This window comes from Pezoporus occidentalis, unplaced genomic scaffold (assembly GCF_034315485.1).
Source record: "Pezoporus occidentalis ecotype Australia unplaced genomic scaffold, CSIRO_AGI_Poc_V1 ctg90, whole genome shotgun sequence".
NCBI lineage: Eukaryota > Metazoa > Chordata > Aves > Psittaciformes > Psittacidae > Pezoporus > Pezoporus occidentalis.
Genome location: NW_026916263.1, coordinates 2,243,521 through 2,266,539, shown reverse-complemented (window position 1 = coordinate 2,266,539; position 23,019 = coordinate 2,243,521). Strand labels below are relative to the sequence as shown.

The 23,019-nt window shown below is 36.9% G+C and overlaps 2 protein-coding genes across 2 annotated transcripts in view; both read left to right on the top strand.

Annotated features, from left to right (window-relative positions):
• Positions 1-23,019, top strand: part of LOC134156808 (cytochrome c oxidase subunit 7C, mitochondrial) — a 575,449-nt gene that overhangs the window by 225,763 nt on the left and 326,667 nt on the right. The gene's annotated exons all lie outside the window — the stretch shown is intronic.
• RASA1 (RAS p21 protein activator 1) overlaps positions 1-23,019 on the top strand; it is a 61,024-nt gene that overhangs the window by 34,631 nt on the left and 3,374 nt on the right. Inside the window, exons 9-22 of the mRNA XM_062605180.1 lie at positions 2,952-3,030; positions 5,581-5,701; positions 7,254-7,410; positions 9,714-9,801; positions 12,415-12,492; positions 13,768-13,925; positions 14,204-14,280; positions 15,005-15,177; positions 15,389-15,548; positions 15,715-15,857; positions 16,561-16,676; positions 16,797-16,883; positions 19,496-19,563; positions 21,499-21,587. Coding sequence (XP_062461164.1) covers positions 2,952-3,030; positions 5,581-5,701; positions 7,254-7,410; positions 9,714-9,801; positions 12,415-12,492; positions 13,768-13,925; positions 14,204-14,280; positions 15,005-15,177; positions 15,389-15,548; positions 15,715-15,857; positions 16,561-16,676; positions 16,797-16,883; positions 19,496-19,563; positions 21,499-21,587 — 1,594 coding nt within the window. The remainder of the gene's footprint in view (positions 1-2,951; positions 3,031-5,580; positions 5,702-7,253; positions 7,411-9,713; positions 9,802-12,414; positions 12,493-13,767; positions 13,926-14,203; positions 14,281-15,004; positions 15,178-15,388; positions 15,549-15,714; positions 15,858-16,560; positions 16,677-16,796; positions 16,884-19,495; positions 19,564-21,498; positions 21,588-23,019) is intronic.

Here is a 23,019-nt window from a genome sequence, read left to right as displayed (position 1 = left end):
TTCAGCTAGTGGCAGGTTCCACCCTTCCACAGGCTTCTTCACATCATCCTCCTCCTTTTCTTGAGCTTAAATTGCAGAGCTTGACATTCTGTGGAGGGGAATATCCTTTTGGCTGGTTTGGGCCAGCTGTCCTGCTGCGTCCACTCCCAGCCCCTTGCCCACCCCATCCACTGTGTGGCTCAGCAGTAGTCAAAACACTGGTGTGCTATCCACAAGGTGTTTCAGTCACATACCTAAAATGCAGCATTTCATTTGCAATTATGAAGAAAATTAACTCCATCCCAGGCAGATCTTGTGCAGTTGTATTTTAGTGCCTCTGTCATGAGATGTCAGTCCAAAGATGGGCGATTGCTAGTGTATGGCTTTTACTGTGAGGATGCTGGAGCACTGGAAAAAGTTATCTGAAAGGCATGGGAGACTCCATCCTTGGAGATGCTCGGGATGTGACTGAGCAAGGGCCGCAGCAACCTGCCGTTGTTGACTTTGCTTTGAACTGAGGGCTTGGGCCTGTTCAGCTGTCCTGACAGTAACTTTCATATGTGTTTCACAGTAGATTTCATGTAAGATAGCATTTGTTAATGTTTCAATCATGATTTTAGAACATATGGTAGGAAAAGCGTACCAGTCATTTCCCTGTCATTTTCTTCTCTCTGCCTGTCTTACCAAATTCAACAGGTAGCATTCACAAAAAAACTAAAATTAGGGCTGGTTCTTTATTTCTAGTGATTCTGTCAAAGGCAATGATTAACACTGGCCCAATAGTTTATACAGTGAACAAGCTTTCATGTTATCTTGGATTTAAGAGACAGCTCAATTTGAAAATTTAGTAGATAGTTGGAATGTGTTGCTTAGTTCTGCTTCCCGGATTCTTTATTATTTGAAACGTGAGCTGTTGGAATAATTCTCAATTCACTCTAATTGTTAAAAAAAAACCCTGATATTGCTCATGATAGTGAGATACTTTTAAAATCATTCAAGTAGCCAAGACGCAGGGAACCTAAGAAGCCAAACCTAACAGTGTGCTGAACATTCTAAAGTTATTAAAGTAACTATAATGTGGTATTCAGATCCATCTTTATTTCTGTTGAGATCCATCTTTATTTCTGTATATTAAACCAAGTTTAATTTATTTTTTTTTTTTAATACATGCTTATTTATCCTTCCTTTTGTTGCATTTTTTGTGCATTTTTGTTGTTGGCAGATGTTGAAGAAGGCTGTGATTCATTCCTGTCCCCTAGATAAGATTTTGGTCAGTCTGATTTCATGCTTGACGTTTTACATGTTGGATATCTTTGAATCACTTGCAGATTCACATTCTGTGGTGTACCTTGTCTTCCTCCAGGTACACTACAGAACATTGAGTCTGCAAGAGACCTGGAGTCTTTGTGTTTGCAGCGTTGAGTTAGTTCAGGCGTTTGATCTGTCATAGTGTAAGGCAGTATATAAGTGACCCTCTGAATCAAGTTCACTTGTGGGAGGGGATGCCTGCAGAGCCAAGCCCTTAGTCACTCCATCAAGGCACAAAGTCCTTGTATATATGATACCTACAAAAGGGTTTTCATATACATTCCTCAGCCTATTTTACAAAATTTGAAGAAATTAGGCACCTGCTCCTTGTATTAAGGATCTCCTGATGGCATTTTCAACCAAGGAGGGAGAGGAGGTGTTGACAGTCAAGGTATGCTTGATGTGATAAGTGAGAAAAACTAATAAAATGCTGGTTTATTTATTACAAGATGCTGGCAGTAGGTGTGCAACATGCAGAATATAATGACTGAATGTTTTCTGTAGTGTGGTAAAGTTTAAATTTTTATGCAGAAAATGACGTGCAAATTGCATCTCAGTAAAAGTTGAAATTAATTACTTGATTTCAGTAATGCTGAAAAAGAAATATATGTCATTCTGCATACTTAAAAACCAGAGCTGTTTGTAGGAAAATGTATTATTTTGTCAAGCATGTGTTAGTTTATAGCTCCATAATGAGAGATAAAAGTGAGCATAGAAGTCTTGCTAAAGCTTTATTTAAAATTTGAGATTATTTTTACAGTATCGGATGTTGTTCCTGTGCTAGCTACAACTACGTCCAGTTGTAACATCCATAACATTGATGTATGCCTTATTACCTTTGTACACACAGCTAAGTATGCATGAAGTGAGAAGACACACTCAGCATGTTTTTGTTTTTTACTTTTTTTTTTTGTTGTTGTTTTTCATACAAATGATTAATTTCTATAGATACTCATGCTGCTGTTCTTTATTACTGTATAAATTCCAGTAACTGTGAAAATAAGTTAGAGGAACTCAGATGCCTTGAATTTCAGCTTGTACCTGTCACTTCTCTCCTGAGCCTTCGAAAGGCAGTTGCATGCAGTCTGAATCTGGGGTTTAGAGTGAATGCTTCCTGGTAGCAGAGTGCTACTGATAGAGTGTTTTCGGTTAGCAGGGTAGCTTAATGATTTCCAAGTATAATCTGTATTTTCTTTTTTCTGCTACAAACCTTTTGTTTTTATATTTCCGTCCTCCTAGAAAGAACTGCTCTGCACATGTGGTATCTCACATTCCCCTTCCCTAGTTACTCTAGGAGTCTGGAAATTATTGCCAATGAAATAACAATAACTGGCTCTTCAGTTTGGCTGAAGAGCCAGTAACGCACATGTGTTACTTGAATGTGGAAATAGCAGTGTCCTCATTTGGCATTTTAAACAACTAATTGAAGTGTTCTGCAGAGTTTAGAGTTAATACATTCTGAATACAGTTTTGTGAACTTTCTTGACTTCAGTATATTCAGTATATTAGTCAATTCTCATTACTACAAAAGAGATTACAATGTTTAACAGTTTTATTAAAACTTCATGGAAAAGTTTTTGGTGGTTGTATGGAAAAGCAAATTCTCAAATAGAGGGAAAACTAACCTGTTTAACATTTGAATCCTCTTTTTCATATTGAAACAGTATTGGTGACATCATTGAGCACTATAGAAAAGAACAGATTGTTGAAGGATATTACCTTAAAGATCCTGTTCCAATGCAGGTAAGATTTCATCTCTGAGCATTTGTTGTTGGAGACGCAGACCTAATCATCTTCAAGGCAGTTTATGAACTGAATTACAGTAATCATAGTTAAAAAGCATCATCTCCAGATTTAATGTTTTCAGCCTGTGTGTTTCTTCTGATTTGTTCTCAGCTGTATTCACTTACCAAAGATTGTCTTGTCAACAGAAGAGATGATAGGCTTTGCCTGTCCTCTGAGATGCTCATCCTTGGCAGAGTGCCCCTAACTCTGGTCCCTAGCTCAGCCATGCAGTGCCTTAGTCCTGTGTCAGGGGGAAACAGGCTGCCCTCCTGTCTTCTGTGTCCAGGATTTTTCTTCTGTCAGAGGAAACTTGTATGCACACAAAAGCTTCAGGGATGATGGCAAGGCTTGTTCTGGAGTGCTCTAACCCCAGAGCAAAAATTCATCGTAGGAGACGCCACCAGTGATAAGCACACCACATTATCTAGTTTTTAATAAGCTTATAGCTATAAAGCTATATATATGTATATACGTGTATACATACAAAGTATACCTGTGTATTTGGTTCTCTTTCCAAACTTTCCTGTTTCATTGGTTAGAAACAGGAAAGGTTAGAATGGCCTTTAATTTCCTCCCTGAATAGAGTTACAATCAATTCATAGTCCTTTGTGAGATCTGTCATATTAATACAAGAATATTTCTTGTATTTTCTCTTAGCTCACTAAGCTAAGCATATCAAAGCTGATCCTGTTTTTGTAATGTTCTTGTAGTTGTCCTGCTTCCACGAGTTTTGGTGCTAGTTTGCCTTTCTTGAATGTGGTAGGCAAGAACAGTTTAGAGTACCATTACCACAGGTTGTTCCCTTTTTTGCTGGAAGGTGCTTAACAGAAGTGTCCTAAAATAGCTGTCACTTCTGTGGTGGGTTGACCCTGGCAAGTAGCTAAGGACCCACACCTTTATCTGTGCCCTCCCTTCTCCTGCAGGCAAAAGCAAAAAACTCCTGGGTTGAAATTACTACAGTTTAATAAGCGAAGGAAGAGGTGGTGGGGATGATGCAAAGGTGATCATTCACCACTTCCCACAATCAGGCTGGTGCTCAGCCAGTCTCTGAGGAAGACAACCACACACAGAATTTTATTGCTTATTATGATGTTTTATGACAGGGAATATCCTTTGGATCAGTTGGCATCAGCTGTCCTGGCTCTGTCTACTCCCAGCATCTTGTTATTCTAATCTTTCCTGAACTGCTAATTGTGTTGTGTCATCAGTACTTCCCACTTTTTTACTGCTGTTAACTTGCAGTTGGTAATGTGATTGGGCAAACGTGAATCCTGAGACTGCTGCTTGAAAATCTTCACTAATAACTTTTCCTATGCTCCATCATTCCTCTTGAATCATGGCAGTGATTTATTTTATTTTAGCTTTTTGCATATGCACTTACAATTCCTGTATTACTAATATCTGCATTAGCTAGTTTTCTGTGTGAAACTACTTCGGATTCTTTTAACCTATTCAGATGTATTTGTGACCATTCTTTATAAAAAAAATTGAGTGGTAGGCAGTGCAATTTATGTTCAGCTTTGTGTTATCTCACTTCCACATACTACCATGATCTATGTTTTTGAGGGAAAAAGAAACATGCAAAAGTCTTCCTATACCTTTAGGGTCAGTCTGGATGACTTCTGTCTAATAAGGAATTTACTTATAAATATTTGCCTCTAGATCTGTACTGTGCACTGTTCCTTGTGTAATGTTATGGAGATGATCTTGAGCTCAAACATCTGGATGTTGCTTCTATTGTAGGTCCTGTAATTCGTGCTAGCATTACCAAAGTATTTTCTGTCTTAATTTTGTCAAGTTGTCCAAAATCATAGTTCCTGTAGGTGCAAAGACAGGAAGAAAAGTAGAATATTTAGTATGAGCCTGTTCATCTTGATGCTGTTCTCACTGCTTGGCAGTCTTGCTTTTCATGTTGTCTTATGGCTAAAGAACTTTTGCTGATCAGCTTGCTCAGTGAAGTCAAACTTTGCTTCTTATCAACTACTTGAGTTTTCAGGTCCTGTAATTTTTGATGTGAGCTTACCCTTTTTCAGTTTCCTGTTTCTGTTTTCTTTTGTCTTGTGTTCTACTCAATTAGGACATTAGAAGTTCTAATGAGATTAATGAGGGACTGTGCAATGTTGAGTCACTTTTAATTGTGATCTACACCATTCTTGTTGCTTCAGAGTTTATCCATGATTACTCAGTCCCAAAATCTTTGGTAGAAGACAGAGAGCCTTAAAGACTGGCATAAATGTGAGAGAAATGGCAGTGAAAGATGCTTTTTGTTTAATAAGAAAAAGACTTCCTTTGTAGAAGTTGATCTTTATTCAAAACTTTGTTCTTCTATCATAATTGTGGAAATACGGAAATAGTTACATTTTTAGCATGAAAAATTATATTGCTTTATTAAAATGCATGAGAGAACAATAGTAGTGAGTTAGTAGCGTTCAAGATGATCCTGGTTGCAGCTACATAGTATGCAATTTTTTCTGAGCCTAAAATATGTTTTTGTTACATGTTTACCAGCACCAAGAACAAGTGCTTAATGATACAATGGATGGAAAAGAAATCTATAATACAATTCGTCGGAAAACAAAGGATGCCTTTTATAAAAATATTGTCAAAAAAGGTTATCTTCTGAAAAAAAGTGAGTTATATTTACGTCTACAGATCTTTTTATTCTTTTCCAAAATGCAGATATGGGTCATAGAATATCTCAAGTTGGAAGAGACTCATAAGGATCATTAGCTAAAATATTATAAATCTGTACATTTGTTGGAGAATGCAGCTGGTTAAATTTTGTTATGCCAAATTACATGTTTTCAATCTTAAATTTAAAATGTATATTCTGCTGTACAAGATACATAGTGACTTTTTTAGGATTCTAATATTGACACAGGCGACATAACATCTAATAAATAGGTGAAAAGCTGACTGCTTGACTCATCTCAATATAATCCCGAAGAACTGCCATTGAGCAAGCCTTTGATGTTCTTAGGAGGCTAATCCCTTACCAAGTGCTACATTTCTACCTTTATAAAAGTTAACATTAATGGAAGCACAAAAACTATCAGTAATAAGATTTCTGCAAATGACAGAGACCATAACTAGAAGGGTAAGTTGCAGATAGTAATCTGGATAGCGACCAAGAGTGAGAAAGAAGGTACGATTTTACATACAGAATCGTAGAAGTGTATGTATAAAGTAAATAAAATAAAATAAAATATAGCCAAATATAAATGAGATATTAAAAAAAAAAAAACACTCCAAACTGTAAACCCTCTGAACAGGACAAGGAGAGTATCTCTTCTGTTGAGAAGGCTGATTCTGAGAGAAGGTGTAGAGGGATGTCAATAGAGTAAGGAATCAAATAAGAATTAATTGAAAACCTTCATCTAGAAGTGATAATGAGATACTTCAAATGTGTAAACTGGATTGTAGAGTAGGTGTAGGTAGATGCACATAGAACTGCATACAGAACAAATTCAGTAAAATCACTCTGGCCTCTGGGAGACAGGGTAATAAGTGGGTGTCAGATTTGTCTTTTCATAACAGTGCCAGTACTCATTTCTTGAGGCGCAAGGTGGATTTATGATGACCAAAGTATACAATTAAGGCTAAAAGCTTTTTCTAAAAGGGACTGTGACTTAGCACGTTAGTTTCAGAAGGTACCTAATCCATTGCAGTTCAGAAACCATTTTCTCTGAAACTAGTGAAATCATACAAATTATGTGTGGTTTTGTCTGGGCAATGGTTCTGATTTAAGTTTGTATATAACATATTCCCATTTCTGTTCTTCAGACGTGCTGTTTTAAGGTACTCTGATGCAGTCTGTTAAACACTGGTCAGAGTTTAGGAGTAACTTTTGTCAGGAGTCTGTATCTTAATTAAAGTTGTAACTGTGTAGATGCAGTAAATGACTGTTCATAGTAGCTCATATGCACTTGCTTAATCCTGTTGAAGTCAGTGAAAATGTTTAGAGAACCTTTTGCAACTCTACCTGCATTTGTGAAGAGGGTCAAGTTTTAGCCAGGTGTTGCATAAAATTGTGTGTGTATAATGATACTATAACTTAAGTGTGATTACCTGTACATTGTTCTTCTGTTAACAGTTTGACAAAAGCTTTACTGCCCTCTTCTTTTGTTTATAAAATACACATTTTCTTCTAAACAATATCATAACTTGTTTGTCTTCTACAGGTAAAGGAAAGAGATGGAAAAACTTGTACTTTATATTAGAGGGTAATGATGCTCAGCTTATTTATTTTGAAAGTGAAAAACGAGCCACAAAACCCAAAGGACTAATAGACCTTAGCGTGTGTTCTGTCTATGGAGTGCATGACAGTTTGTTTGGCAGGTAGGACACTTTTAATTCTCCTGTGTGCAGCGGGAAAGTTGGCTGATAGTTTGAAGTATGTGCAAGACATGGGCAGTGTGTTGCTTGCAGGCCAGTAGCTCTGGCTAGCATTGTGGCTCTTGGTTCACACCAACAGTCTGTAGTTTATGTGGGTTGCCAGAACATATGTAGGCAGATGTAGCTGAAGAACAGTAACTTGTTTAGCCTGGCAACTCGATTGCTAGTCACTATATATAAACACAACTACATACAGTTATAAATTTTAGAATTTAGTCTTAAAGTTTTATTGTGAAATAAAATGTGATGATGATTTGAGCTTTTTGCATTGTCATTTTTGAATATTGAGCACATTAATTGTTCCATGTTTCATTTTACAGGCATTAGAGGTCATGAACTGAGTTTTAGTCCTTTTGAACCAGGATTTGACAAGATAAAGAGTTTTGTCAATTCAGAAAAAGCTACATTCTTTTGATAGGTATTTGAAAGCTAACTTGGTTGGATGGAGTTTGTAAGGGCTTTTCTATTTAAGAACAAGTACTTTTGTCAGATAGACCAGCTCAATAGTAAACTAGTTCTTGTAAGTCAACATCCTTAGAAGTTGTTTTTTGCACAATTACTATATTCTGAGGTAATTTTCACATCAAGGCTTATTGACTGTAATATTTTTATATTCAAAATATGCCGACTACAAGGGATGTGATTATCAGTTGAAGAAGTGATTATCAGAAGAAGTTGAGAATCAAAAGTCTTTTGCGTATCATTTTTAATTAGAGTATACATATGTACTCACTGGTAGTTACAAAAAACCCTCTACTATCCTGTATTAAATTGTCTTACTGAAAAAATAAGTATACTTACTCCTACAAGTACTAGATGTTAAGTCTGGTTATCTCACAGATATCAACATTCATTTTTAAATGGTACATAATCAAATTCTAGTTATTTTTGTGAGCAAACTTCAAGGCAAATGCTTCAAATCAGTGGCATTTCTTACGCTGCAAAGACTGGTGCTTTTGTTTGATCTTGTCTGGTGTTTTTTAATCTTTTCTAATCATTTTGAAAAAATCTGTTGAACTAATGGAATGAGGAGCATTGATAAAGAGTACCAGAACAGTAAGGAAAAAAATACTATTTTCCTTGTGTAAGGTAACAATTATGCAGGAGGCCTGGTGTATATTGTATACAAGGAACACTGACTCTAAACAGCTTTTAAGAAACACTGTACTGTGGGTTAAAGTACAGTTGAATGGTAAGTGACACTAAATATGGGTCAGAGGACGTGCATGGATGCAGCAGCTTAGGAAACTGTTAGTGAGGAAATGTAGCTGAGACAAAGTTCCCCTTGCATTTTAAGTAGCTGGTCGAAACTGCCTTTGGTCTTTTCTCCAAAGTACAGTGGAGTCTGCAGCTCTGCACGGTTCTTTGGTGGCAGTGATTTAAGTAGATCTGCTCTCTGACATGGCTGTGTCAGCATTTTGCCAGGCAGTGAAATGGATGGGGCAACAGAAGACTGAAACTCCCTTGCAGGTGAAGTAGGATCCTCCATGTAACACTGCTTTGGGGAGAACTAAATTTCCTTGAGAGCAGTGTGAAAGATGATGAGCGAAGTGCACACTTTAAATACCTCATAGTTTAACAAAGCAAAATATCTTATTAACTTTTTGGCAAATGGCTGGAGGTATGCAAAATGGCAAAGGCGCTAATGTAGCATTTGAGGTTGTAGAGGTTTATCACGTACATTTGGTGATTGGTATGTTATCGTGAGAGCTGACACACATTCAGGTAGAGGATTCCTTATGTTAATGTATTTCCTGAACTCCTGAAAGAACACATCCTTAATTTATGATTAATTGGTTTGGAACTAAGGCTGAGCATCTGCTTTTAAAGCCTCTAGGAATAGTCCTTGTCAGCAAGTCTTTTCCATTACCAGACAGCTGTTTTTTGCCTTAACTGAAAGTCAGCACATGTCTATTCAGTACAGACCATTCTGAAAGTTTCTCAATATTCTGAAACAAACTAGCTGCACTGAAATTCTTAAAATGGCATAATACATTCAAACCAAAATGCAGTTTCAAAGGACCCAAGATTTATTTTTAGCTGGAGTTCTTCCTCTTTCCATGTGCGGTGATGCTGCATGTATATAAACAGAGATTAATGTGATGTTCAGTGCTTCTTACAGCCAAACATCAGAAATATGTTAGTTCTTTGTAAACTTTGTTATCACATAGAGCAACAAGTCAAGGTGTCAGTTAATATTACGAAGATTAATAAAACTTACATTTTTTGTTTTGTTTATTTTTAAGGCCAAACTGTTTTCAGATAGTAGTTCAGCACTTTAGTGAAGAGCATTACATCTTTTACTTTGCAGGCGAAACTCCAGAACAAGCACAGGTGAGAGCTTTTGTTGGTAAATATAATTTAAGAAGTAGCTTTTCTTTTGTCTTCTGGTGTTTAATGATATTGTACTTTGAAAACAGGAAGCAAGTGTGTAACAAATACTGATTATGTCTATGTTAGCAGGTCTTATAATGGAGTAGTAGTGGATCTGTAAGGGCAAGGATCGGTGTTGAGAATCCAGCACTTAGATTACATGCACTTGTGGGTGTTACTTTGGAGAAGTTCCAGTTGGGTCTCATGGACTAAACTGCCATTATTTTCCATTAAATGTTTCCGGAGAACACATTTTTTTTTTTTACATAGTTCATATAGAATAATTTACTTTCTGGGATTTTTGCATGTTAGAAGCTGAAGCATGGTAAGTTGGAGTTTTTCTTCAAAGTGCATATTCTTGATATGCACCAAAATGCTAATACACTTATGTTGCACCCAGTGACCAAAGAATGTTGATCAGCTGCCTTTTCTAGTTATTTGCTCTGTCCAAAAATTGGTGGTTGTTCATAGTCCTGGGCCCTGATGATGCACAAAAAGTAAAGTTTTCTGGTTTAATTCAGTGTCTAACTCTACCAGTTATGTTTGCTTACTCAGGATTGTAGCATAGAAGCCTAATTCTCTGAAATTCACTCACCAGCAGGAGAGCATGCCTCAGATGAGACAATATCCTTATTTATCAAGTGTACACCTCTGAAAGCCCACAGCTCTGAAATACACCTGTTGCATCAGAAGTTAAGCTTTGCATTTGATTTTATTAGAATGGACTTAAAGCTGTTTAGAGCACTCATAATAGCTTGCTATCCACCAGAGCATAGAGGTTATATAAATTTAGTTTTCTTCTTCTGCTTTACATGAAAGGGAAGTGCAAATTTTCCTGTTAAATGAATACAGATTTATGAAACTTGCTGAGATGACATCAGAATGATGTGGGCATTTGTTGCACAACTCTTAATGTACTGTCTTTAAGAAGCAGGATGCTGTATAGAAATTGAGTGTACATCAATTACCACACACATCTCTGTACATTCATTTTTTGTCACATCTGCAATGTCTTTGGTGTTCTAGAAATCCAAAGAATTAAGACTGCGTAGAAGATGGACTGTCCTGTCTTGTTCCGTGACCATTTATCATAATCTGCTTTTGGTTTTGATCTGCTTAACAGGCTGTTCACTGCATTTATACAGAATACTGTTGTTTGGTTTTTTTTAATTTTTTTTATAATATGGCTTTGATCCAGAAAAGTTTATAGATATTTCTCTTTTGAGAAAGTTCATCTTTCTTTACGCTGCAACATTTCATAGAACAGTTTTATTTGTGTATTAAGGCTCTTACAGTGCAGTAAATAAATATCAGGGCAGCGCCATTCTGAGAACTGCATCTTTATGGTTTGTCTGAAGTAAAAGGGAATGTAAAATGCAGCTTTACATGTGAGTGTCACTGTGCTTACAATGTAGCACATTGTTCATTCTCACTGCTGTAAGCTCTGGCATTAAAGGGGAAAGGTTTTCCTGCTATGAGTGAATAGAGAGGCGTACTGTGAATCCAGGAAATATTTATGTTAGAGTATTTAGGAGGCGTTTGTTTCTTCAATTGCTACTCCTGAGAATAAGGAAACAAGTTGGAAGCTTTTCCTTCTGTGGAAAGATTTGGAAGCTGAAACCTGACTCACAAGGGCTGCCTAGCTGAAAATAGCTGTAGCACATCTTCCTGTGTCTTTAAAATGTGATGGGTAAAATTGAAAAAGCATTGTGGGTTTTTTAATAACATTGTTAATTTTTACCTTGAGAATACATGGTGGATCTCTGAGACACAGACAGAAGGCTATTTGGTCAATGCCTAAATTATGTGCTTTGCAAGAGCTATACAAAATTCAGGAGACAAAAAATAGAGACCGAGGCTATAACATAGAATCGTATCTTCCACCTTCTAAAGGCCCCTTGCAAATCTCCTCTGTTAGCAACTTTCTCATGCTGCAATGACTTTTTCATTGGTGGCCTGGCGAGTTGGCAGTTATTTGTTTAAAAAAACACACACACAAAGGTTCTGCAATCACTTTGGTGTAAGTCAACCTGTTTACTTCCTTGATCCAAATGGAATCCATTCATCCACTCTGCTGTACACATTTGTGAGCAGACAAAGTGGGGAATGTTGGATACATGCTCTGTGTTTCTGTTAGTACTGTTTTAGTTTGTTTGAAGTATGTACAGTGTTATTAACCTTATAGAAGTACTGTAGAGAATAATCAGAACAGTTTGCCTTGCTAACCGTAATTTTCTCAGGAGCAGATAAGTTTTGCTTCATTTTTTTATACCATTTGTAATTTTGTGTAATGTTACTAGGGTGGAAAATTGGTAAAGGTCACACTGTATATTTTATTAGTAATGCTGGATGAAAGATAAAATGGTTCAGACTTGCAAATCCCTTATTAGGTTTTGCTAAGTAAAGATAAGAACTTTGCTTAAATATCTACAATTCCAAAATTTGGAATCACAGAAAACTTAAGTTCAGCCAAGCTAAAGGGATCATTTAAGGTATTCTTTTTAGGTATGTCTCTTCCATTGAAAGAAGCTGTATCTGACTTTGTTTACACTGTTCTGTATCCTTCTCTCTTAGGACTGGATGAAAGCTCTGCAGATGTTTTGCAGTTTAAGAAAAACCAGTCCAGGAACATCAAATAAACGTCTTCGTCAGGTGAAGCTGATATGGGGCTGGCCATCCATGTGAAGGAGTGTTGTGTCTCCTTGTTGCAAAATTATACTAACAGATCTCCAAATTTTCCTTTCAGCAGTAGTAAATCCTGCATGTACTTAGTTTCTTTTTTGGACTTATGCAATGCCCTTGTGAAACCAAACAGAATGACTTATACTTTGTTATAGTCAGTACATATGTACAGCTGAGAATGGTGTTAGCCAGTCTGATGTGCTTTGCTAGGTATTATTTTCTAACTAAATTGGAACAAAAGTGTAAAGAAGTCAGCATTTGTATCACCTAAACTTTTAAAATATTTTCTTATTTTTAAATATTAAAAATTATTTCCACTTATGGAAAACTTAAAAAAATTGACAAAATTATGTGACATGTAACTAATACTATTAATTTTCAGTAACAAATGGTGAACTCTGCTTATGGCTTAATTTTTCTTGTATTCTTGAAAATGCTCTGTTTGCCAGAAGTTCCTCAGAGGTAGAGGACAGTCAGTCATAAACAGTGAAATCTATGATGACAGGAGAATAACAGGAAAATAACTCAAGAATTCCTGATATTTTTGAATGTTAGGAACATTGAATGTAGTTGTTTTAACAGACACCAGAAAAAGGAATAGGATATTTTTCAGAACACACAACTATTCTGTAGTTTGTATTAGGGATGTTATTAGGTCAATTCACAGATAAAGTGGAAGGTGAAATTGGGGAGTTCAAGCTGCAAAAGCAAAGCAGAAAGAATTAAAATCTGAAATAATCCTTTAATTCAAAAAGTGAAGAAAGTGGTCAGCTACTTAAAAGAATAGAATATAATGTATTTCACAAGGTAATTCTATGTAATCTGTTAGTAAAGCAGCAAATATGCCATTGTGTTTGGAATCATCCTTGGCTTTTATTCAAAGTACCTGTCTTTGATTTCAGTAAAGTTTTCTGTGCAAAGAAGGTGTAAGTCCTAATGCCTCAAAGAGAATTTAAAAAAAAAAAAAAAAGGAAAACAAGATGCTTAAAAACATGGGGATGGAGATTTATCTTTACTAATTATTTGAGTTACTCTTATTTTGGTACTGGTGTCTCTTAAATGTTGTTCCATTACGTACGTTACTTGCTGCTCTTAGTACCAAATTTTAGTTTATATTCAGTATCCATATATTAATGTTACTCCTCTGCATAGAGTATGTAGAATCATTCATTCATGTGTTTCATATTTCTGGTTTAGCCACAAAAGGAGATTTTGTGTATTTCCCTTTTTTTTTTTTTTTTTTAGGTCAGCAGTCTTATTCTGCATGTGGAAGAAGCTCATACGCTCCCAGTAAAGCATTTTACTAATCCATACTGTAACATCTACCTGAACAGTGTCCAAGTAGCGAAAACACACATTAGGGAAGGGCAGAACCCTGTGTGGTCAGAAGAATTTGTGTTTGAGTAAGTTATAATCTTCTTTAATTACTGAATTTCACTACTTGGTTGCATGTATTCAAGATTTTTAACAGTGTGTACTGGTTTTACATATGCTTTTAAAAAATACTGTGTGTTTGTACAGCAGCAACGTTTCAGCCAAATTCTGCATGAGCAGAATTTTCTGTAGGCACCTAAATATTTTGTTAATACAAGTGTCTTTGGCAGGATTGAAATGAGTCTAGAGTAAACTTAAATGCCAGCCAAGTATAATATTAATTGAGGCTTTCTGCCTTTTCTCCTAGTGATCTTTCAGCTGATATTAATAGATTTGAGATAAGTCTTAGTAACAAAACAAAGAAAAGTAAAGATCCGGATATATGTAAGTATTTTTTTTTTTTTTTTTTTAATAAAAGATGAATATGTATTGCAGCAGTGGATACTTTGTGTGGTTTTCATTATTCTGGTCAAACACTGTCACACTGTCACAAACACTGTCATTTTCATGCTCACCATACCGCTGTGTTTGTATGTTTTGTCTGTCTGGTACTGGCATTCTGTTAATGATTTTTGCAATGAGAACCTGGCATGGTTTTTAGTAATAAACTCAGGTTTACAATCTTGAGTTGTCTTTCATCATTACAATAAATACAGTAAGGAGTAACAAAGTGGTCAAGGAGCAGACCTGATGGTGGTATCAGCCTGAGGCTGGAAAGAGGACAGAGAATTATGAACACATTATCTGGTTTTAGTTTCTCACTGCTACCTGGATTTGCAGGGTAGCACTTTTTCAGTCACTGCTTGGGTGTTACAAAGAAAACTCTGTCAGTACCCATGTGGCATTTTTGAATGTATATGTATACAGTATTTACAGAATGCTTTGCATTTCTGCAGTTTACAGGAGGCTGTTAAATGACTGGAGAATCTGTCAAACGACTGAAGAGAGAATCTGTCAATATATTGATGGCAAAAAATTTTGGTTACTCTTATTAACAGTCTTTTGCTGAAACAAGATGAAATGTGCTGAAAATAAACTGGTTCTTTATTCAATAGTAGGACTGTTTTGTTTGAGATAACATACTTGAACAATGTTTTCTTCTCTTAAGTGTTCATGCGTTGCCAATTAAGCCGATTACAAAAAGGACATGCAACAGATGAGTGGTTTCAACTCAGTTCCCATGTACCATTAAAGGGTATTGAGCCAGGATCTTTGCGTGTTCGAGCACGATACTCTATGGAGAAGATCATGCCAGAAGAGGAGTACAATGAGTTTAAAGAGGTATGGAGTTGTTCAGCTTCCCTTGTTTTATCTGTCAAAGCTCAGTTTGTTGGTTATTTGAGAAACCTATCAATGAGACTGGTTGACATCACTAAATGATATTTATAGTGACATCGGTACATCACTTACAGATGTATGGTACTAGTCCTTCCAAAGCTGTTATATGGTAGGAGAAGCTTCTGAATATTTTGAAATTCTGTTTTTCTTTCAGCTTATACTCCAGAAAGAACTTCATGTAGTCTATGCCTTATCACACGTTTGTGGACAGGATAGAACACTGTTGGCTGGCATTTTATTGAAGATTTTTCTTCATGAAAAGCTTGAGTCCTTGTTGTTACGGACGCTGAATGACAGGGAGATAAGCATGGAAGGTACTGCACTAAATTACACTGCTGTTTAGTGAAACTCTGGGAAGGTGGGGAGGGAAGGGCTCCAGCACCCACCTTTTTCTTCTTCCTCCTTTAGTTACAACATATATCAAAGGGTAAACATAGCTCATTTTTCGTCTGCTTTTCACTTTGCCATCTTTTCATCCAGATGAAGCTACTACCTTGTTTCGTGCCACCACTTTAGCAAGTACACTTATGGAGCAGTACATGAAAGCCACAGCAACAAGTTTTGTTCACCATGCACTAAAAGACTCTATATTAAAGATAATGGAGAGCAAGCAGTCCTGTGAGGTGATACCCTGAGCTAAGTTTTAAAACTTTTTGGTTTGTTGACACACTTATGTACTGGTTATGTTTGGTGTTTGCATTAAATTTTAGCTTCAGAGACATTTGTTATTGTTTCAGAACTGAAATTTATTTACATGAGAAATACAGGAAATGAGTTCATTAAGAGATATATTTTTTCCTAGATATTGGCTTTAAACAATATTCACAGTAAAACTTCTTAAGTTTTTTTAATTAAAATTACTTTTAATTACTTATTTATGTTTAGCAATTTTAGGCAGTTCTGTAGCAGTTACTGAATGTCCTGACCTAAGTAATTTCTAGTAAACTAAAGATATCATAGAAGTCCATGTCTGAACTTTAGTTTTAATTTTAAGCTTCCTGATATTAAATAATTGATGTTGGGTCTGAAGATGTTTTTAAAATAACCCTGCTAATTTCTGTGTTTCATTTGAACTTACTTGTGGAAATGATGGGTGGTCATGTCGATTGATAAGCAGTGAATATATCAGCTGTTAAAAACCTAGTGTATTACAACTTAAAACAATTGCCTGACTAGACATTGAAAGAGATTTGTGAGTTCTGTAAGAGACTTGTACAGCAACAGAATAATTAACTTACTTGGAAGTACCATTCAGTGTGTATATTGAAAACCTATATATGTAGTTCTAGTTAGAGAAACATCATCTTTTTCTCTTCTTTCTTATAGTTAAATCCATCAAAGTTAGAAAAAAATGAAGATGTAAACACTAATTTGGCACATCTACTCAGTATACTTTCAGAGTTGGTGGAGAAAATATTCATGGCTGCAGAGATACTGCCTCCGTAAGTATTTGAAAACTCCTGTTGGTGTGAATTATGCTGCATCCTAAAATGATGTCTTACTGGTTCTCCTTCTGCTTCTGTGAGTTTAATGGAATGAGTAAGTAGCTTTTATTTTTGCAGGACATTGAGGTATATTTATGGGTGCCTACAGAAGTCTGTTCAAAACAAGTGGCCAGCTAATACCACCATGAGAACCAGAGTTGTTAGGTAAGTTACTTGTCACTTTACACTGCAAATAATATTTTCAAGTCTTGTTAAAGACATACTGCAGCATGCTCATCTATGTTTCTTTCCAGTGACAAAACTGCACCTTACTTACTTAGGTTACAGCAGTCTTTAAGATACTTACGGTGCTGAGGCATGATATCCCAATTAAGGATTATGAACTTGCTGGATTCTTAATTATGTACTTAGAGCCTTGCCACAATAAGACGATGTAGAATAGAGGTCAGTGTAGCTCTACTTAATGATTTCAATTTTTAATTTACATGTGTTTTCTCAAGGTTTACAAATTAATCTGATTTCCTTTTTCATGCTGGGAAAGAAAAACTTCTCTCAAAGCAGTAGTTGACCTTTTTTGATACCAGCAGAGAGCAGTGATCTCTGAAGATCACATTCCTGCCGTATGCAGTCTGGGAGGACTGTGCCCATCCCAGGGACTCCTATGTAGTATGTGTTAATTGTTGGAGAAATCTGGCATGTTTTAAGATCCATGCACTTTAAAATGCAGACCCAACACAGTAAGGAGTCAGATACATTCTTACAAAGACAATTGGACTGTTAGATTTCACCAAGGTACTGTTAGCATTGGTATATGTAGTTTTCTGCATCAGAGAAGGCTCCCGGTCACTGATGGTGAGCTGCTGGTTCTGATCACTCTGAATCAACACTCTGCTCGTTTCCAAAAACATTAATTTTATGCTGTCATGGTTTAGTTTAATTTATCTGCTCCTGCCAATTATGCTGAAACATTCCAGAGCTTCCCCAGAAATGTTGCAGGAGGTTACTGAATCTGACTCCTCTGAACTCATACCAGCCAGAAAAACACCAGGTGCAGATCCATAAGCCAATGTAATACAGAAGTTCTTCCTCTAACACTGTCCATTGCCAGTGCAGGTCAAACAAAAACCTTTGACAAAGATGTGGTCTTGACACTCTTCCTAAATGCTGCCAGGTTTTTTAAAGGTGTCAGAGCCACATCTTTCATGGGTTGTGGTGTCTGGCAGTCATATGATTTGCCGTGGTTAATTTTCCATGGAGGAAGTCTTTCAGAGAACTTGTCTTTGGCTTCCATTTATCATTTTGACACGAGAAGCCCCATCTCATCCAGGATACGATGCAGGGGCATTATGAAGGCTCCTGTTGCTGTGAGAGCCCCTCTCTGAGAGGCTGTACGGCTCAGCCATGAGTACTGTCTCTGTATGTTCCTCCCCAGCTCCAGAGAGAACCATGTGGCTTTCCCTAGTGGACATGGCTCACATGCAGGGTTTTCCAGAGGTCTCCCCTGGATGCTGTAAATATGAGATCCCTTGCTCTTGTGATGATAGTCTTCACAGGTGCTTACTAGTGATTTCTGTCTGGTAATAAACCCTCTTACAGATATTGACTTAATTTAGGCAGGTTGACCAGGGTAAGAAGCATCAGATCTTCTGTATCAGCAGGTTCTATACTAGGTTCATACCTCACTCGCATTCAAGTTTGGGCACTTTAAAAGAGAAATTGCTGTGTATGCCATGACTTCAAAATTAATTACTTCCTCATAGCTTTAAATTTGCGCCATAGAAGATACTATAGCTTTACATATGGCCAAAAACTGCTGTCTTGGGAACTCATAGCCCATAATTCATGGTTCTTGAAGGAAGAAGTACCTAAACAGTATATATTGGATGTCTTGTACACATGGAAGGTAAGTTAACCTTACTACTATGTGTGTCATTTTCAAGTAATATATACATTACCCATCACCATGTACTTATCAGCAGGCAAGGTCCCCTTCCTGCTTTTGTAAGTGATCTGGCTTTGGTATTGCTGTAGTGAGAACCAGTCTACTGGCAGTGTCCAAGCACTCCAACCAAATTATAGATTATTTAAATTGTTTTAGTTGGTCCACATGTTGCTTCAGTGTATAGCAATTAGCCAGAATTGAAGTTAACCAGAGATGGATGTTTTTTATTTCTGCTATTAACAGAAAGTTACCTTTTTCTCATGCAACTGGAGGCTGTTGTGGGTTTCTGTTAATGAGTTGCTAGTTCTGCCATCAAGACAGAGTGCTTTTTTCCTAGCTTTCTAGATGGCAGCAATTACTTAATGGAAGAAAGTAGCAGATCCCTTGCTATTTCTCTACTGTAGCATACTGTCATCAGCATATGGATCAATTTAAGCTGACTTAAGGCTGTGTTGCTGCCAGACAAAAGGTTCCCTTTGCCCACTGGCTCCTACACTCCTCACTGCATTGGCCTGGGGAGCGGTTGCTGTGGGATGGATGCCTTGTGGTAGCAAACGATGGAAAACCTTTGGGACCTCCTCCTTTTGAAGCTGGTGTGGTCTGATATTGGCTTTACAATTAGGATCTTCCCATATGGTTTCAACAGTTTACCTTAACTGGGAAATCAATATGCCTATTTGTTCATCTGTAACCATAGTTGAAGTCATAGCATTATAATTTAGTTTTCATTTTAATGTATTCACAGAGCACAGGCTGGTTGGTTGGTGTCTGTCTCAAATAGATTCTGTGCTAATTTGATTTCTGAAAGAATACACAATTTTTACACTAATTCTCTAATTTTGCTGAACAAAATAAAATTTTCTTCTCATTTCAGTGGCTTTGTTTTTCTTCGCCTGATTTGTCCTGCTATCCTGAACCCAAGGATGTTTAATATCATCTCAGGTGACTATATGCTTCAGATTTTAATTCATACTTTATATAGTAGGCATGAAACACTTGGCTTTCCCGTCATGAAACTTTAAGGGCAAAAGCATGGATTATCCCGTGGCCCTTGCCTTAAGCACCTGGAAATGTCTGCGGGCATTTCTAACTTATTCTGTGAGAGGAAACAAAGAAAAGCAATTAACTACTGAAAACTCGTGTTACTAGAGGTAAAATATTTGGATGTCTGAGCTGCCTAAAGTTTGCCTGTGTTACAGTTCATCTTTGTTTCTGTTTTATTCCTTGTCAAAGTTAACCCCAAGCTAGAGGGCATTTAGTTTGCACAAGCCATTGCTCTTCCTCCTTCTCTCCCTAGCTGAGTTTTGATTTCTACTAGTAAAATGGAAATAAGAGGAAATCAGAAATGTGATAGAAGCCTTTTTTGCTTTATTCATAGACAGTTTTTAAGATGATGTAGCATGTTTTCTATCATCTCTCTTTAATCTATACTAAATTATAGTATATAATTTCTATACAGAGAAGGGCTGTATGAAACAGAGTTCCTTTGTACCACCCAGTAATCATTTCCATACATGCTTTGGAGGAAGCACTGAGAGATACGGCCTGACACAGTGCTCCTTTCTTTAGTATTTTAGTTCCTCAGGTAATTCTCAAGTACCTCCTAACTTGAGTTGCACCATGTCTGCAGGTGTAAAAAGTTGCTTCTAAATTTAAGTAATCCCTTTTAAACCTGTCTGTTAAAGTCCTGCTGATATACATCCAGCTAATATTCAAGACTACTGCTAAGGTGAACATACAGACTCCATGCATGGCTTTTTAGGGCTGTTCAAGAAAAGGAAGAAAGCTTCCAACATACCATCTTCTATAATAAGAAAAAAGGTATTCTGAAGGCTGGGTGTATAGGCTCAGCCCAGTATCACCTGGACAGCTGTGATCGAAAATAATCTTTGTTTCAAAAGTTAAACCTTTTATTTCAAGCATCTTTTGAGGTTTCTTAAAGTCATTCACTTCCTTAGATCAGTTCTTCTAATCTGAAGTTCCAGATTCCAAGGCTAGGAATGCTTTTGAGCATTGCTGCTTCCAAGGCTTGTATTGTACCAAGCACTAGATGGATGAATAACTGACATAAGCTGCATTGCTGCAGCTATGCCAGAAAAATTAGAATTTATTTTTTAATGGATTTTGGAGAGGGAAGGGAAGAAAAAACAACAAAAGATTTAGGTAGACAATGAAGAATTAGAATATTTATAGCTTATATAATAACAACACCCATTTTGGAGCACTTCAGACCTGGCTTTTGACACAGCCACTTAACTGAAGGAAAAAATAGTAGTGTCAGACACCACTTGGTAATGTCACTTCTTGGGAAAGGAAGTTCTAACTGACTTAAAGTGTTAAATGTGATGTTCAGTACAGCAAGGACTATAATCTCATGGAAATACAACCCATGATTGCATGTCATGTATGTATTGGTTTCCTGATGCAGTAACTTACAGTATAATTTGTGTAACTTGTCAGAGCCCACTTGTGTGGAAAATACACAAATAAGGGAAAAGGTAAACTTGCTTTTCAATCCTAATTCTAAAGGCAAATTAATTTTTTTTTAAGAACAAATTAATCCTCCTTCCAACAGAACTGTTTCATCTTTGTGAAAATGGTTCTTATTTCACCTCTTACCAACACCACTTTATGTATACTTGTTCTGTATGCAACTATTACAGATCAGCTGTTCATCTTAATGTATTTTTGTGCACATTACTAAAGCAGCATAAGTTGTATTTCACCAAGTTGATGTCTTCACATGCGGTTCTGTTGTAATACTAAAAATATATTATTCCATGAAAAGGTGTGAATTGGGAAGAGCTTTACTCTCACGTGCCTGCTGTCAGTTTTAAATAGAATGGCCAGTAACTTTCTGCTCTGTATTTCTGCCAGATTCTCCTTCCCCCACTGCTGCAAGAACACTGACGCTGGTCGCCAAGTCTGTGCAGAATTTAGCAAATCTGGTTGAATTTGGATCAAAGGTGACTTACTATTTTACACACATACCGCAGCAGAGAACTGTTCCCAGTACATTTCAATGTTCCTGTGTAACACATGCAAAAATCTGTTGCTGTTTTCTCCTGCAAAGCCTGATACATGGTCTGTTTGTCCTCATCAGCAAGGAGGCCTCATTACTGCAGTTTTGTTTGTCTTCTTCATTTAGAGCTAAGGAGGTGTTGATCTGAACCAGTGCAGTAGCATCAAGTCTGGTCAGATTGGGAAGAGGAGTCATAATCATTTGAGAAGAGGTCATCTATAAACTCATGTTAATGCCTTGGTAGATTCCACCAAGATTTTGAATCTCTGGTAGGAACACCAGCCATGGTCTGTTAAAATAACTGATGAATGAATGACCGTAACAGTAGATATTACAGGATGTGATGCAGCCATATGTTGATGCCATGAGAACACAGAGAGACTCAGCAGATACTTGTTCCAAAGACAACCCTGGGAGTCTGCGGAACATTATTTTTTCCATGTGCAACAGAAAAGCCTAGCGGTCATACTTGAGTATTTCCTGTGTTAGAGGGGATCAGAGGGAGAGGAAGGGCAGTCAGCCATCCCACCACAAGCATCCATTATAGTAAAACAGGCACGTTTTCTTTTGGAGTACCCATATATCAAAAAGACATTACAAGAACTGCTAGAGCATAGAGAATCAGGAGGATAAATACTCTGCCTTAAATAAATGATGGGATAATTTTTTGCGTTTTGATTATTTGACAGCAAAGGGGAGTCAACTTCCAGTAATGCTGGCATGTTTCCATACACAGCCTTGAAATGCATTCCACACCCTTGCTCTGTCTCTATATAGTAATTAACTTTCAGACTGGGACTAATCAGGCCTAAACTCCCAGCTTGGTATAGGTGATCCAGTCCTGAAACAAGCGAAGAGCTGAATTTTCTTCCTCCCTCACTTTCATCCTGCACTTAATTCTTCCTTATATTGGTGTGTTCTGTTGTACAGCACTTCAAAGCACCTCTTTTGCTTGCACTCACTTTCACTTTTCTATTGCTAGAAATAATTAATGTTGTAAATCAAGTATATATATTGCACCAAGAAGACACAGCTTTCAATAAAGGTTCTGTAATAACACTGACAGCAACAGCTGGTCTGTCTTTGTTACCACGCCAAAACATGGCTGAAAAATAAATCTGCTGATTTACGTATAATAAAAGTGACTTCGGGCAGGTGTTATAAAGTTATTTCTTTAACATGCATAACTTAGAATGTAAGCATTAATGGAAGAACAAGGATCATACCTTTGAAAGTAGAGCTTTCACCGCAGCTAGGTACCAAGAGACATTCGCCTCAGTGCAAATTCACATCAGTAGACATGTACAAGAAAGTATTTGAGTTGGAGATCTGATTATTCTAAGAAAATACTGAATTCTGTAGTCTTTTGAGTGGCT